This window comes from Oncorhynchus mykiss, chromosome 7, assembly GCF_013265735.2.
Source record: "Oncorhynchus mykiss isolate Arlee chromosome 7, USDA_OmykA_1.1, whole genome shotgun sequence".
Classification (NCBI taxonomy): Eukaryota; Metazoa; Chordata; class Actinopteri; order Salmoniformes; family Salmonidae; genus Oncorhynchus; species Oncorhynchus mykiss.
In genome coordinates this window covers 4,611,921-4,624,420 of record NC_048571.1, presented here as the reverse complement: position 1 = coordinate 4,624,420, position 12,500 = coordinate 4,611,921, and the positions used below count along the sequence as shown (strand labels likewise).

General features: G+C 43.7%; 1 protein-coding gene across 16 annotated transcripts in view; it reads right to left on the bottom strand.

The window, feature by feature from the left end:
• LOC110519331 (dystrophin-like) overlaps window positions 1–12,500 on the bottom strand; it is a 369,908-nt gene that overhangs the window by 100,857 nt on the left and 256,551 nt on the right. For all 16 annotated transcript variants that reach the window (XM_036982105.1, XM_036982095.1, XM_036982096.1 and 13 more), the window contains 7 exons: window positions 10,945–11,115; window positions 9,904–10,029; window positions 9,020–9,154; window positions 8,701–8,853; window positions 7,392–7,562; window positions 700–822; window positions 358–530 (listed from right to left, as the gene is read on the bottom strand). In XM_036982105.1, the coding sequence (XP_036838000.1) occupies window positions 358–530; window positions 700–822; window positions 7,392–7,562; window positions 8,701–8,853; window positions 9,020–9,154; window positions 9,904–10,029; window positions 10,945–11,115 (1,052 nt within the window). The remainder of the gene's footprint in view (window positions 1–357; window positions 531–699; window positions 823–7,391; window positions 7,563–8,700; window positions 8,854–9,019; window positions 9,155–9,903; window positions 10,030–10,944; window positions 11,116–12,500) is intronic.

The following is a 12,500-nucleotide window of genomic DNA, read 5'->3' as shown; positions in this document are numbered from 1 at the left end:
CTTGTCTACTAGTTAGTTAGTCTAGTGGTGATGATGTTACTGTAGCTTGTCTACTAGTTAGTTAGTCTAGTGGTGATGATGTTACTGTAGCTTGTCTACTAGTTAGTTAGTCTAGTGGTGATGATGTTACTGTAGCTTGTCTACTAGTTAAACAGCTCACACCTGGTGTCTCCCCATGAGGAGGGTTGCCCCCCCCCCCTGGTCTCCTAGTTAAACAGATCACACCTGGTGTCTCCCCATGAGGAGGGTTGGCCCTCCCTGGTCTAGTTTGTCTTCACCTGTTGACCCAGTCCTTCCTGTCCAGAGTTAGTAACCCCTGTGTGTCCCCAATAGATTCCCATTATTCCTGGTACGTACCTGAGCCTGTCCAGGTACAGCTTGTTGACTTTGTCCCAGTTAGTGTTGAGCAGCAGAGCTGTCTCCTGGACCCTGGTGCTCTCTGCTGGAGTGGCGATGGCCACCACCTCCTCTCTCCTGGCTAGAGCGCCCTCTACAGGTGGGCGGAGGTTCTTCAGATTCACCTTCACCTCCTGAGACACAGGGACGTAGGCATACAGGCACACACACACACACGCATGTTAACCACACACACACACACGTACATATACACATTTGAAACCAACAGTAGGAAACATGCACACACACACACACACACACACACACACACACACACACACACACACACACGTACACACTGACCTGAAGGCACTGTCCCTGCTGGGGTAGGTTGTAGAAGACGGCCTGCCAGTACTCAGGAGAGTTCAGTTGGAAGTCTGTCTCAGAGACGGAACGCAGCAGGGTCTGCAGCTCTCCCAGGTACTCCTACACACACACACACACACACACACACACACACACGCACACGCACACGCACACGCACACGCACACGCACACGCACACACACGCACACGCTCAATTATAACTAAACAATAACCCCAAACTCATTCTGAACTACACAAACTATACAATATTAAACAACACTAAACACAAAGCCATCTATTACTGATAGATCCTCATCAGTTGATATTCCTACTGTGTTCAGGAGTTGTTCTGGTACTTGGTCAGGAAAACCTCCTTGCCCTACCACTTTATACTATAGATACCTTCACAGAGGGGGTAGGCTACCTACCACTATATACTGTAGATACCTTCACAGAGTGGGTAGGCTACCTACCACTACATACTGTAGATACCTTCACAGAGTGGGTAGGCTACCTACCACTATATACTGTAGATACCTTCACAGAGTGGGTAGGCTACCTACCACTATATACTGTAGATACCTTCACAGAGTGGGTAGGCTACCTACCAATATATACTGTAGATACCTTCACAGAGGGGGTAGGCTACCTACCAATATATACTGTAGATACCTTCACAGAGGGGGTAGGCTACCTACCACTATATACTGTAGGTACCTTCACAGAGGGGGTAGGCTACCTACCACTACATACTGTAGATACATTCACAGAGGGGTTAGGCTACCTACCACTATATACTGTAGATACCTTCACAGAGGGGGTAGGCTACCTACCACTACATACTGTAGATACCTTCACAGAGGGTTCAGTCAAGACAGTGTTTGTTGTTATTCCTGTGCTGTGTTCTAGTACAACAAACACCTCTCTAATCCCTCACTATCTCTTTACATTATTTCTATTTAAAAAAAAATATATATATATATTTTCATTCAGTTTTCACACTCCTTCCTGGACATTAACATAAGACGCAGTAACTCATAACTCTCTCTCCTGTCATTAAGTGTTGTTCTTAATTACTTCCATGACTCATATGAGACACTTTGGGAATATCACATTCTAACACGGAACCTTTTTAACGATTTCTCATCCGTTGGAATCTTTCCACTTCCACGGCACCTATATAAAACTGTCCCGATATTTATTCAGCTGTCTTGTGCTCCTATATAAAACTGTCCCGATATTTATTCAGCTGTCTTGTGCTCCTATATAAAACTGTCCCGATATTTATTCAGCTGTCTTGTGCTCCTATATAAAACTGTCCCGATATTTATTCAGCTGTCTTGTGCTCCTATATAAAACTGTCCCGATATTTATTCAGCTGTCTTGTGCTCCTATATAAAACTGTCCCGATATTTATTCAGCTGTCTTGTGCTCCTATATAAAACTGTCCCGATATTTATTCAGCTGTCTTGTGCTCCTATATAAAACTGTCCCGATATTTATTCAGCTGTCTTGTGCTCCTATATAAAACTGTCCCGATATTTATTCAGCTGTCTTGTGCTCCTATATAAAACTGTCCCGATATTTATTCAGCTGTCTTGTGCTCCTATATAAAACTGTCCCAATATTTATTCAGCTGTCTTGTGCTCCTATATAAAACTGTCCCGATATTTATTCAGCTGTCTTGTGCTCCTATATAAAACTGTCCCGATATTTATTCAGCTGTCTTGTGCTCCTATATAAAACTGTCCCGATATTTATTCAGCTGTCTTGTGCTCCTATATAAAACTGTCCCGATATTTATTCAGCTGTCTTGTGCTCCTATATAAAACTGTCCCGATATTTATTCAGCTGTCTTGTGCTCCTATATAAAACTGTCCCGATATTTATTCAGCTGTCTTGTGCTCCTATATAAAACTGTCCCGATATTTATTCAGCTGTCTTGTGCTCCTATATAAAACTGTCCCGATATTTATTCAGCTGTCTTGTGCTCCTATATAAAACTGTCCCGATATTTATTCAGCTGTCTTGTGCTCCTATATAAAACTGTCCCAATATTTATTCAGCTGTCTTGTGCTCCTATATAAAACTGTCCCGATATTTATTCAGCTGTCTTATGCACCTATATAAAACTTGTATAATGAAATTCACAACCTTGTCCCGATATTGATTCAGCTGTCTTGTTGTAAAAATAGAAATGGATAAACAGGAAGAGGTCAGAGTGAGAGTACTGAACCTTTAAATGTGAGTAAATACTGAAGAACAGGTTGAATTAGAGAGAGAGAGAGGAGGATAGATAACCTGATGTAATGTGTGGGTTATATAAACCTGAGTAAATACTAAAGAACAGGTTGAATTAGAGAGAGAGAGAGAGAGAGAGAGAGAGAGAGAGAGAGGACAGACAACCTGATATAATGTGTGGGTTATAGGAACCTGAGTAAATACTGAAGAACAGGTTGAATTAGAGAGAGAGAGAGGAGGATAGACAACCTGATATAATGTGTGGGTTCTAGAAACCTGAGTAAATACTGAAGAACAGGTTGAATTAGAGAGAGAGAGAGGAGGATAGACAATCTGATATAATGTGTCGGTTATAGAAACCTGAGTAAATACTGAAGAACAGGTTGAATTAGAGAGAGAGAGAGGAGGATAGACAACCTGATATAATGTGTGGGTTATAGGAACCTGAGTAAATACTGAAGAACAGGTTGAATTAGAGAGAGAGAGAGGAGGATAGACAACCTGATATAATGTGTCGGTTATAGAAACCTGAGTAAATACTGAAGAACAGGTTGAATTAGAGAGAGAGAGAGGAGGATAGACAACCTGATATAATGTGTCGGTTATAGAAACCTGAGTAAATACTGAAGAACAGGGAGAAAGGTGATTGAGGACACTGGTTCATTTAGAGTCTGACAGACAGAGCAGAAGAGAGTTTAATGAGCCAGTCAGTAGTGTTTAATCCATCCTTCCATAAACACCGTTCGTTACTCAGTCTAACTCACTGGCTTATACCTGATTCACACGTGGATGTGTCATATGCACAGAACACAGCGGGGTGTAAAAGGTACAGCTTGACTGTGTCCCTGTGGATGTGTCATATGCACAGAACACAGCGGGGTGTAAAAGGTACAGAACGACTGTGTCCCTGTGGATGTGCGTTTGCTCTATATAAATATTGTGTGTATTGCTCTTAATTCTAACCCAATGGAAGTCATCCAACAATCCCATCATGCACATAACAGCGTTCCCCAGAACTTCACAACAGCAAATTCAACTCACCTTGTAGCCCAAATACAACAACATCAAGACATAACCATCTCACCTCTTATGTCGGCTCTGTTTCTTATTGATCAGAAAATGGACCGCGTTGTGATTTGACACAAAGGCACAAAGACGTGCGTTGTGTGTTAAGAGTATGTTTAAAGTTAGCCTGGTTCCAACCAGTCGGCTACACAGCACCAACAGATCTGGAACTAGGCTATGGCAGAGTAGGTTCAGTCACTAGGACAGAAGGACAGTAGTCATTCATAGGTCTATACCGTGTAAATACAGTGGGATTTCACAGTTAAATACCTGGTCATTGGGATTTATTATGGATCCCCATTAGCTGTTGCTTTGGCAGCAGATACTCTTCCTGGGGTCCAGGAAGTGTAGGGGTCATTGACGTACCGTGACAGAAACAGCCACCATAGTGTTCATGTGTGTTCACTGTTGATACTGTATGCCTGGCCAAATATAGATGGATGTAGACTACATGTGGGTTTGTCTTGTTTTGTGGTCTACTGATGCCTGTCTTGTTTTGTGGTCTACTGATGCCTGTCTTGTTTTGTGGTCTACTGATGCCTGTCTTGTTTTGTGGTCTACTGATGCCTGTCTTGTTTTGTGGTCTACTGATGCCTGTCTTGTTTTGTGGTCTACTGATGCCTGTCTTGTTTTGTGGTCTACTGATGCTTGTTTTGTGGTCTACTGATGCCTGTCTTGTTTTGTGGTCTACTGATGCCTGTCTTGTTTTGTGGTCTACTGATGCCTGTCTTGTTTTGTGGTCTACTGATGCTTGTTTTGTGGTCTACTGATGCCTGTCTTGTTTTGTGGTTTACTGATGCCTGTCTTGTTTTGTGGTCTACTGATGCCTGTCTTGTTTTGTGGTCTACTGATGCTTGTTTTGTGGTCTACTGATGCCTGTCTTGTTTTGTGGTCTACTGATGCCTGTCTTGTTTTGTGGTCTACTGATGCCTGTCTTGTTTTGTGGTCTACTGATGCTTGTTTTGTGGTCTACTGATGCCTGTCTTGTTTTGTGGTTTACTGATGCCTGTCTTGTTTTGTGGTTTACTGATGCCTGTCTTGTTTTGTGGTCTACTGATGCCTGTCTTGTTTTGTGGTCTACTGATGCTTGTTTTGTGGTCTACTGATGCCTGTCTTGTTTTGTGGTCTACTGATGCCTGTCTTGTTTTGTGGTCTACTGATGCCTGTCTTGTTTTGTGGTCTACTGATGCTTGTTTTGTGGTCTACTGATGCCTGTCTTGTTTTGTGGTTTACTGATGCCTGTCTTGTTTTGTGGTCTACTGATGCCTGTCTTGTTTTGTGGTCTACTGATGCCTGTCTTGTTTTGTGGTCTACTGATGCCTGTCTTGTTTTGTGGTCTACTGATGCCTGTCTTGTTTTGTGGTCTACTGATGCCTGTCTTGTTTTGTGGTCTACTGATGCCTGTCTTGTTTTGTGGTCTACTGATGCCTGTCTTGTTTTGTGGTCTACTGATGCCTGTCTTGTTTTGTGGTCTACTGATGCCTGTCTTGTTTTGTGGTCTACTGATGCTTGTCTTGTTTTGTGGTCTACTGATGCCTGTCTTGTTTTGTGGTCTACTGATGCCTGTCTTGTTTTGTGGTCTACTGATGCCTGTCTTGTTTTGTGGTCTACTGATGCCTGTCTTGTTTTGTGGTCTACTGATGCCTGTCTTGTTTTGTGGTCTACTGATGCTTGTGACGGATGTTTTAAAAGCAGCCAAATGTCCCTATGTTCCAAGTCACATGACTAAACACACTCCTCCTCCACACCAATCCAGTGCTTCATTCATCAGCCCTGCCACACAGGCAGGTGTTCATGTGTGTGGAGCCCTGTGTGAAGATTTGAGTATGGTGCGTTTTCATTGGGTGACTGGATACATACATGAGGGTCATTGATTGGTTGTGACTCCAGACAGAGGTCAGGTGACTGTGATTGACAGGACATGCGGTGGTGATGTGAGGCAGGAAACCAGAAACAGAACACAACAGAACAGCAAATCAGAGGCCAGCTGTGTAACATGCTGCTTCTTCACACACTGAGGGAAGGATGGAGGGATGAACACCTGGATGATGCAACTGAGGAGGAAAACTAGAAAACCCCCATTCATTAATACTGTCTGAAAGCTACATATCATCCCCTCAGTAATACTGTCTGAAAGCTACATGTCATCCCCTCAGTGATACTGTCTGAAAGCTACATGTCATCCCTCAGTAATACTGTCTGAAGGCTACATGTCATCCCCTCAGTAATACTGTCTGAAAGCTACATGTCATCATCCCCTCAGTAATACTGTCTGAAGGCTTCATATCATCCCCTCAGTAATCCTGTCTGAAAGCTACATGTCATCATCCCCTCAGTAATCCTGTCTGAAGGCTACATGTCATCTAGTTGGCTTGGCTCTGGGGCCTTCAATAACTTGTTAACAGACCCTTGTTATTAAGAGACTTGCTGTCGGACTGGACTAGGATATACCTGCTATCGGACTGGACTAGGATATACCTGCTGTCTGATTGGACTAGGATATACCTGCTGTCTGATTGGACTAGGATATACCTGCTGTCTGATTGGACTAGGATATACCTGCTGTCTGATTGGACTAGGATATACCTGCTGTCTGATTGGACTAGGATATACCTGCTGTCTGACTGGACTAGGATATACCTGCCGTCTGATTGGACTAGGATATACCTGCTGTCTGATTGGACTAGGATATACCTGCTGTCTGATTGGACTAGGATATACCTGCTGTCTGACTGGACTAGGATATACCTGCTGTCTGATTGGACTAGGATATACCTGCTGTCTGATTGGACTAGGATATACCTGCTGTCTGATTGGACTAGGAAATACCTGCTGTCTGATTGGACTAGGATATACCTGCTGTCTGATTGGACTAGGATATACCTGCTGTCTGATTGGACTAGGATATACCTGCTGTCTGACTGGACTATAATATACAGGTTAACTACATCATATCAACGTCTGGTGTTTGCATCGCACTCATTCAGGAGCCCTTTATTTCATGTTTGATATTGAAATTCACTGATTGATATTAGTTGGTTGATATTTGTCTTTCCTATTTGATTAATGGATTAGTGACTTCACTGACAGCTCAATCCCACGGTTAACCTGCTGGTTAGAGGCAGCAGGTTATAATTAGTAGTTGGTTCTTACTAGCTAGCGGGCAGGGGTAAGTTGGCACCAGGGAATGCTGTCAATTCCAATCAATTGAGAAAGTAAACCAAATTCCAATTCCAAATGTTGCTCATTGAAAAGCATTCAAGAGAATTGGAATTTCAGATTACTTCCTGAATTCAACAGGATTTAAATGGAATTGAACCCAACCCTGGTTGACACGGGACAAGTTGGCACGGCGCAGATTGGCACGGGGCAAGGGGAACTCACACTTTGTCGGCGGTAGGGGGTGAATTTAGCCTCCACCTCCTGCCAGCGTGTGTTGAGCTGGAGGAGGCGGGGCTGCACCAGCGAGGTCGCCCCTGCGTCTGACAGTTCTTTGGCCAATCCCTGCACCTCTTTCAGATCCTCACTCTTCTCATCGAACTCTGAGCCAATCTCCTAGTGGATGGGACAAAACCAGCCAGAGTCACACCCAGGGGGAATATCAGACAAACACACGAACACAAACACACGAACACACACACACACACACACACACACACACACACACACACACACACACACACACACACACACACACACACACACACACACACACACACACACACACACACACACACACACACACACACACACACCTTGGAGAAAACCCAGTTAGCAGACCAGCCATACAGGGGAGAGATCTCACTCACACACATAAGGAAGACACAAACTCTTCCATGCAGGGCAGTGGTCATTCAGGATCATTCAGGATCATTCTCCCCAGAAAGAGGAGAAACCATCTACTCTTTCCAGTTAGATCAGGGAAATGAAGAGAGAGCAGATTCACAATAAGAGTCCCTTTTTATTAGATCAGGGAAATGAGGAGAGAGAAGATTCACAAGGAGAGTATGTCTGGCTTCATCTGGTACAGACTTTAATAACTGTGAAAACCCCTCCGTTAGAGGGCAGGGCAGAAAAGAAGCGGTGAAATGAGTGGACAGGCAGAAAGACAGACAGACTGAAAGACAGACTGGAAGACAGAGAGACAGACAGACATCTAGTGCTGGTAGTTTCAGGTACAGGTGAGAATGACAGGTGACTCTCAAGAGGAGTTCAATTTAGCGGAATGTCATTTTGATCACCTGGAACAAAGACACACACTGTCAGATTACACTCAGAGAAATACATATTTAAACAGAGAGGAGAAGAGAGACAGAAAGAGAGGAGAAGAGAGACAGAAAGAGAGGAGAAGAGAGACAGAAAGAGAGGAGAAGAGAGACAGAGAGAGAGGAGAAGAGAGACAGAAAGAGAGGAGAAAAGAGACAGAAAGAGAGGAGAAGAGAGACAGAAAGAGAGGAGAAGATAGAGACAGACAGCTAGATCAGAGTGCGATATAAAGGGAGAGACAGAAAGAGAGGAGAAGAGAGAGACAGAAAGAGAGGAGAAGAGAGAGACAGAAAGAGAGGAGAAGAGAGACAGAAAGAGAGGAGAAGAGAGAGACAGACAGAGAGGAGAAGAGAGAGACAGACAGCTAGATCAGAGTGCGGTATAAAGGGAGAGACAGATATAGAGACAGGAAGAGAGAGGGTTTCACCTTAACCCTCTGTTCCTCTGCTGGATCAGGTAGTTCAGCCACGCTCCTCTCAATGTCGTCCAGCCACTGAAGAAGGTCATCAGTCTTCCTACGGTACTGATACCACTGGGGGGCTATCGCCAGGGCCTTCCTCCTCCTCACACCTCGCAGGTCCTACACACACACACACACACACACACACACACACACACACACACACACACACACACACACACACACACACACACACACACACACACAATCAGGTGAACTAATGGTAGAATGGTACAAAATTATATTTTTCTCAATGTTGTCATTATTCCCAGACTGTATACTGTACCATGACACTGTTGTATTTAGTGTTGAGCTGATTGTGTTTGATTCTGATCTGTTCTTTCTTGTCCAGGTCTGGAACTCTCCTCTGTAGCTTCTGTCCTTTCAGCAACAACTCCTTCACTGCCCCCTCCTCACAGTTCTACAACAGAGAGAAGAGCCAGAGATGGGGGAGAGATGGGGGAGAGAGATCGGGGGGAGAGAGACAGAGATGGGGGAGAGAGATCAGGGGGAGAGAGATCGGGGGGAGAGAGAGGGAGAGAGAGAGAGATGGGGGAGAGAGATTGTGGGGAGAGAGAGAGGGAGAGAGAGAGATGGGAGGAGAGAAAGAGAGAGAGAGAGAGAGATGGGGGGAGAGAGATCGGGGAGAGAGAGAGATGTGGGAGAGAAAGAGATGGAGAGAAAGAGATATGAAGACGTTACTTGAATGATAGAACAGAAATAGAACATAATAGAATAGAACATAATAGAATAGAATAGAACAGAATAGAACATAATATAATAGAATAGAACATAATAGAATAGAATAGAACAAAATAGAACATAATAGAATAGAACATAATAGAATAGAATAGAACAGAAATATAACATAATAGAATAGAATAGAATAGAAAAGAATAGAACATAATAGAATAGAACATAATAGAATAGAACAGAAATAGAACATTATGAATAGAATAGAATAGAACAGAATAGAACATAATAGAATAGAACATAATAGAATAGAACAGAATAGAACATAATAGAATAGAACATAATAGAATAGAATAGAACAGAAATAGAACATAATATAATATAATAGAATAGAACAAAATAGAACATAATAGAATAGAACAGAATAGAATAGAACAGAAATAAAACATAATAGAATAGAATAGAACAGAACGTTACCCCGTCCTGTCCTGTGAAATCTTCCTCCTTGAGGTTCTCTCCCTGTTTCTCTTCTTCCTCCAGCAGGTCCAGCCAGATCTTAGCTTCACTGTGGAACTGCTCCACCTCCACCGCTGATGCTGCTGCCTACACACACACACACACACACACACAGACACACACACACACACACACACACACACACACACACACACACACACACACACACACACAGACACACACACACACACACACACACACACACACACACACACAGACACACACACACACACACACACACACACACACACACACACACACACACACACACACACACACACAGACACACACAGACACACACAGACACACACAGACACACACACACACACACACACACACAGACACACACACACACACACACACACACACACACACACACACACACACACACAGACACACACAGACACACACAGACACACACAGACACACACACAGACACAGACACAGACACACACACACACACACACACACACACACACACACAGACACACACACAGACACAGACACAGACACACACACTCATGTAACCTTTGATGCACTTTTGTGCATCATGGCCTAAAGAAATGACTAAGATATTTCTCCCTTTGAGAATGTTGTCTGACTGTTTGTGGAGGATCTCTTCATATAAACACACAGGACTGTAGAGGATAGAGAGAGATGTGGTCGAAAGGAAATGAACTGGCTTAGTTAGAGGGCAGGGTGTCAGGATAGAGAGAGATGTGGTCGAAAGGCAATGAACTGGCTTAGTTAGAGGGCAGGGGGTCAGTATAGAGAGAGATGTGGTCGAAAGGCAATGAACTGGGTTAGTTAGAGGGCAGGGGGTCAGTATAGAGAGAGATGTGGTCGAAAGGCAATGAACTGGGTTAGTTAGAGGGCAGGGGGTCAGTATAGAGAGAGATGTGGTCGAAAGGCAATGAACTGGGTTAGTTAGAGGGCAGGGGGTCAGTATAGAGAGAGATGTGGTCAATGAACTGGGTTAGTTAGAGGGCAGGGGGTCAGTACCTGTCCTGCAGTGATGCGCTGTGCGATGCTGTCAAAACGCTGGTTGAGCTTTTCCAGGTTGGGCCCCAGCTGTGCCTGGCAGTGTTCCCCACGAGTACCCATCAGACCCTGGGATAGGACCCGCACCGCCTCCACCTTACCATGCATCACCTCCAAGTCCCCACGCAGACCCTGAGAAACACACCATCATTACACACATAGACACACCATCATTACACACATAGACACACCATCATTACACACATAGACACACCATCATTACACACATAGACACACCATCATTACACACATAGACACACCATCATTTCACACATAGACACGCCATCATTACACACATATAGACACACCATCATTACACACATAGACACACCATCATTACACACATAGACACACCATCATTACACACATAGACACGCCATCATTACACACATAGACACACCATCATTACACACATATAGACACACCATCATTACACACATAGACACACCATCATTATATACATATAGACACACCATCATTATACACACATAGACACACCATCATTATACACATAGACACACCATCATTACACACATATAGACACACCATCATTATACACACATAGACACACCATCATTATACACATAGACACACCATCATTACACACATATAGACACACCATCATTATACACACATAGACACACCATCATTATACACACATAGACACACCATCATTATACACATATAGACACGCCATCATTATATACATATAGACACACCATCATTATACACACATAGACACACACACACAATAACAACACAGCTAAGAGACATTGAGGACAGGTAGATGTGTACCTTGAGGACAGGTGTGTTGTGTACGTTGAGGACAGGTTTGATGTGTACCTTGAGGACAGGTGTGATGTGTACCTTGAGGACAGGTTTGTTGTGTACCTTGAGGACAGGTGTCATGTGTACCTTGAGGACATGTGTATTGTGTTCCTTGAGGACAGGTATATTGTGTACCTTGAGGACAGGTGTATTGTGTACCTTGAGGACAGGAGTTTTGTGTACCTTTAGGACAGGTGTATTGTGTACCTTGAGGACAGGTGTGTTGTGTACCTTGAGGACAGGTGTATTGTGTACCTTGAGGACAGGTGTATTGTGTACCTTAAGGACAGGTGTATTGTGTACCTTGAGGACAGGTGTATTGTGTAACTTGAGGACAGGTGTATTGTGTACCTTGAGGACAGGTGTATTGTGTACCTTGAGGACAGCTGTATTGTGTACCTTGAGGACAGGTGTATTGTGTACCTTGAGGACAGGTGTATTGTGTACCTTAAGGACAGGTGTATTGTGTACCTTGAGGACAGGTGTATTGTGTACCTTGAGGACAGGTGTATTGTGTACCTTGAGGACAGGTGTATTGTGTACCTTGAGGACAGGTGTTTGTGTACCTTGAGGACAGGTGTATTGTGTACCTTGAGGACAGGTGTATTGTGTACCTTGAGGACAGGTGTATTGTGTACCTTGAGGACAGGTGTATTGTGTACCTTGAGGACAGGTGTATTGTGTACCTT